Raw genomic sequence first — 2,500 nt, forward strand, 5'->3', positions numbered from 1 at the left:
CTCTCTCCCTCTAATCATCCCTCGCTCTACCAGCCTAAACTCCTCTCTCCCCTTCTCATCCCCTCTAACTAGTAACACATCTCTACTAATTTTCCTTCTCCCAATTCTCTCTCAGACCTCCTATCTCTTTCCCTCCCTCCATCCATCCATCCAGAGTTGTCTGTGGTCGTCATGTGGTGTGGCTCACCCAATCAGAGTGCCTTTAGAGTTGCGTATGAGTCCGAACAGAACCAGCAGACAGATCAGAACATCAAACAGGAGCAGAGTCATGTATACCAGCCACCTGGAAATATATAACACAATATATAACACAACCAGCAGACAAATCAGAACATCAAACAGGAGCAGAGTCAGGTATACCAGCCACCTGGAAATATATAACACAATATAACACTATATACAACACTATACAACACTATATACAACACTATATATAACACTATATAACACTATATACAACATGATATATAACACTATATACAACACTATATACAACACTATATACAACACTATATATAACACTATATACAACACTATATACAACATGATATAACACTATATATAACACTAAATATAACACTATATAACACTATATAACACTATATATAACATGATATATAACACTATATATAACACTATATAACACTATATACAACTCTATATACAACACTATATACAACACTATATACAACACAATATACAACACTATATACAACACTATATACAACATTATATACAACACTATATACAACACTATATATAACACTATATACAACATTATATACAACATGATATATAACACAATATATAACACTAAATACAACACTATATACAACACTATATACAACACTATATAACACTATATATAACACTATATACAACACTATATACAACACTATACAACACTATATACAACACAATATATAACACTATATATAACACTATATACAACATGATATATAACACTAAATATAACACTATATACAACACTATATATAACACTATACAACACTATATACAAAACAATGTATAACACTATATATAACACTATACAACACAATATATAACTATATATACAACACTATACAACACAATATATAACACTATATATAACACTATACAACACAATATACAACACTATATACAACACAATATATAACACTATATACAACACTATATATAACACTACATACAACACGATATACAACACTATATATAACACTATATAACACTATATATAACACTATAAACAACACTATATACAACACTATATACAACACTATATATAACACTATATAACGCTATATACAACACTATATACAACACTATATATAACACTATATATAACACTATATTAAACACTATATAACACACTATATACAACACTATATATAACACTATACAACACTATATACAACACTATATAACACTATATACAACACTATATACAACACTATATATACCACTATATACAACACTATATATAACACTATATAAAACACTATATAACACTATATAACACTATACAACACAATATACAACACCATATATAACACCATATACAACACTATATACAACACTATATAACACTATATATAACACTATATACAACACTATATACAACACTATATATAACACTATATAACACTATATACAACACTATATACAACACTATATACAGCACTATAACACTATATATAACACTATATACAACACTATATATAACACTATACAACACCATATACAACACTATATATAACACTATATATAACACTATATACAACACTATATAACACTATATATAACACTATATATAACACTATATACAACACTATATAACACTATATACAGCACTATAACACTATATACAACACTATATATAACACTATATGCAACACTATATACAGCACTAACACTATATATAACACTATATACAACACTATATATAACACTATATAACACTATATATAACACTATATATAACACTATATACAACACTATATAACACTATATACAGCACTATAACACTATATACAACACTATATATAACACTATATGCAACACTATATACAACACAATATACAACACCATATATAACACCATATACAACACCATATACAACACTATATATAACACTATATAACACTATATACAACACTATATACAACACTATATATAACACTATATACAACACAATATACAACACCATATATAACACTATATACAACACTATATATAACACTATATATAACACTATATAACACTATACAACCCAATATACAACACCATATACAACACCATATACAACACTATATATAACACTATATATAACACTATATACAACACTATATACAACACTATATACAACACTATATACAACACTATATACAACACTATACAACACTATATACAACACTATATACAACACTATATACAACACTATATACAACACTATATATAACACTATATATAACACTATATACAACACTATATACAACAC

The 2,500-nt window shown here is 26.4% G+C and overlaps 1 protein-coding gene across 3 annotated transcripts in view; it reads right to left on the reverse strand.

Moving 5' to 3' along the window:
• The window catches only part of LOC139568366 (protein tweety homolog 3-like), a 71,111-nt gene that overhangs the window by 30,424 nt on the left and 38,187 nt on the right, over positions 1 to 2,500 (reverse strand). For all 3 annotated transcript variants that reach the window (XM_071390144.1, XM_071390143.1, XM_071390142.1), the window contains exon 5: positions 188 to 283. In XM_071390144.1, the coding sequence (XP_071246245.1) occupies positions 188 to 283 (96 nt within the window). The remainder of the gene's footprint in view (positions 1 to 187; positions 284 to 2,500) is intronic.

Source organism: Salvelinus alpinus, chromosome 2 (genome assembly GCF_045679555.1).
Source record: "Salvelinus alpinus chromosome 2, SLU_Salpinus.1, whole genome shotgun sequence".
In the NCBI taxonomy this organism is placed as follows: Eukaryota; Metazoa; Chordata; class Actinopteri; order Salmoniformes; family Salmonidae; genus Salvelinus; species Salvelinus alpinus.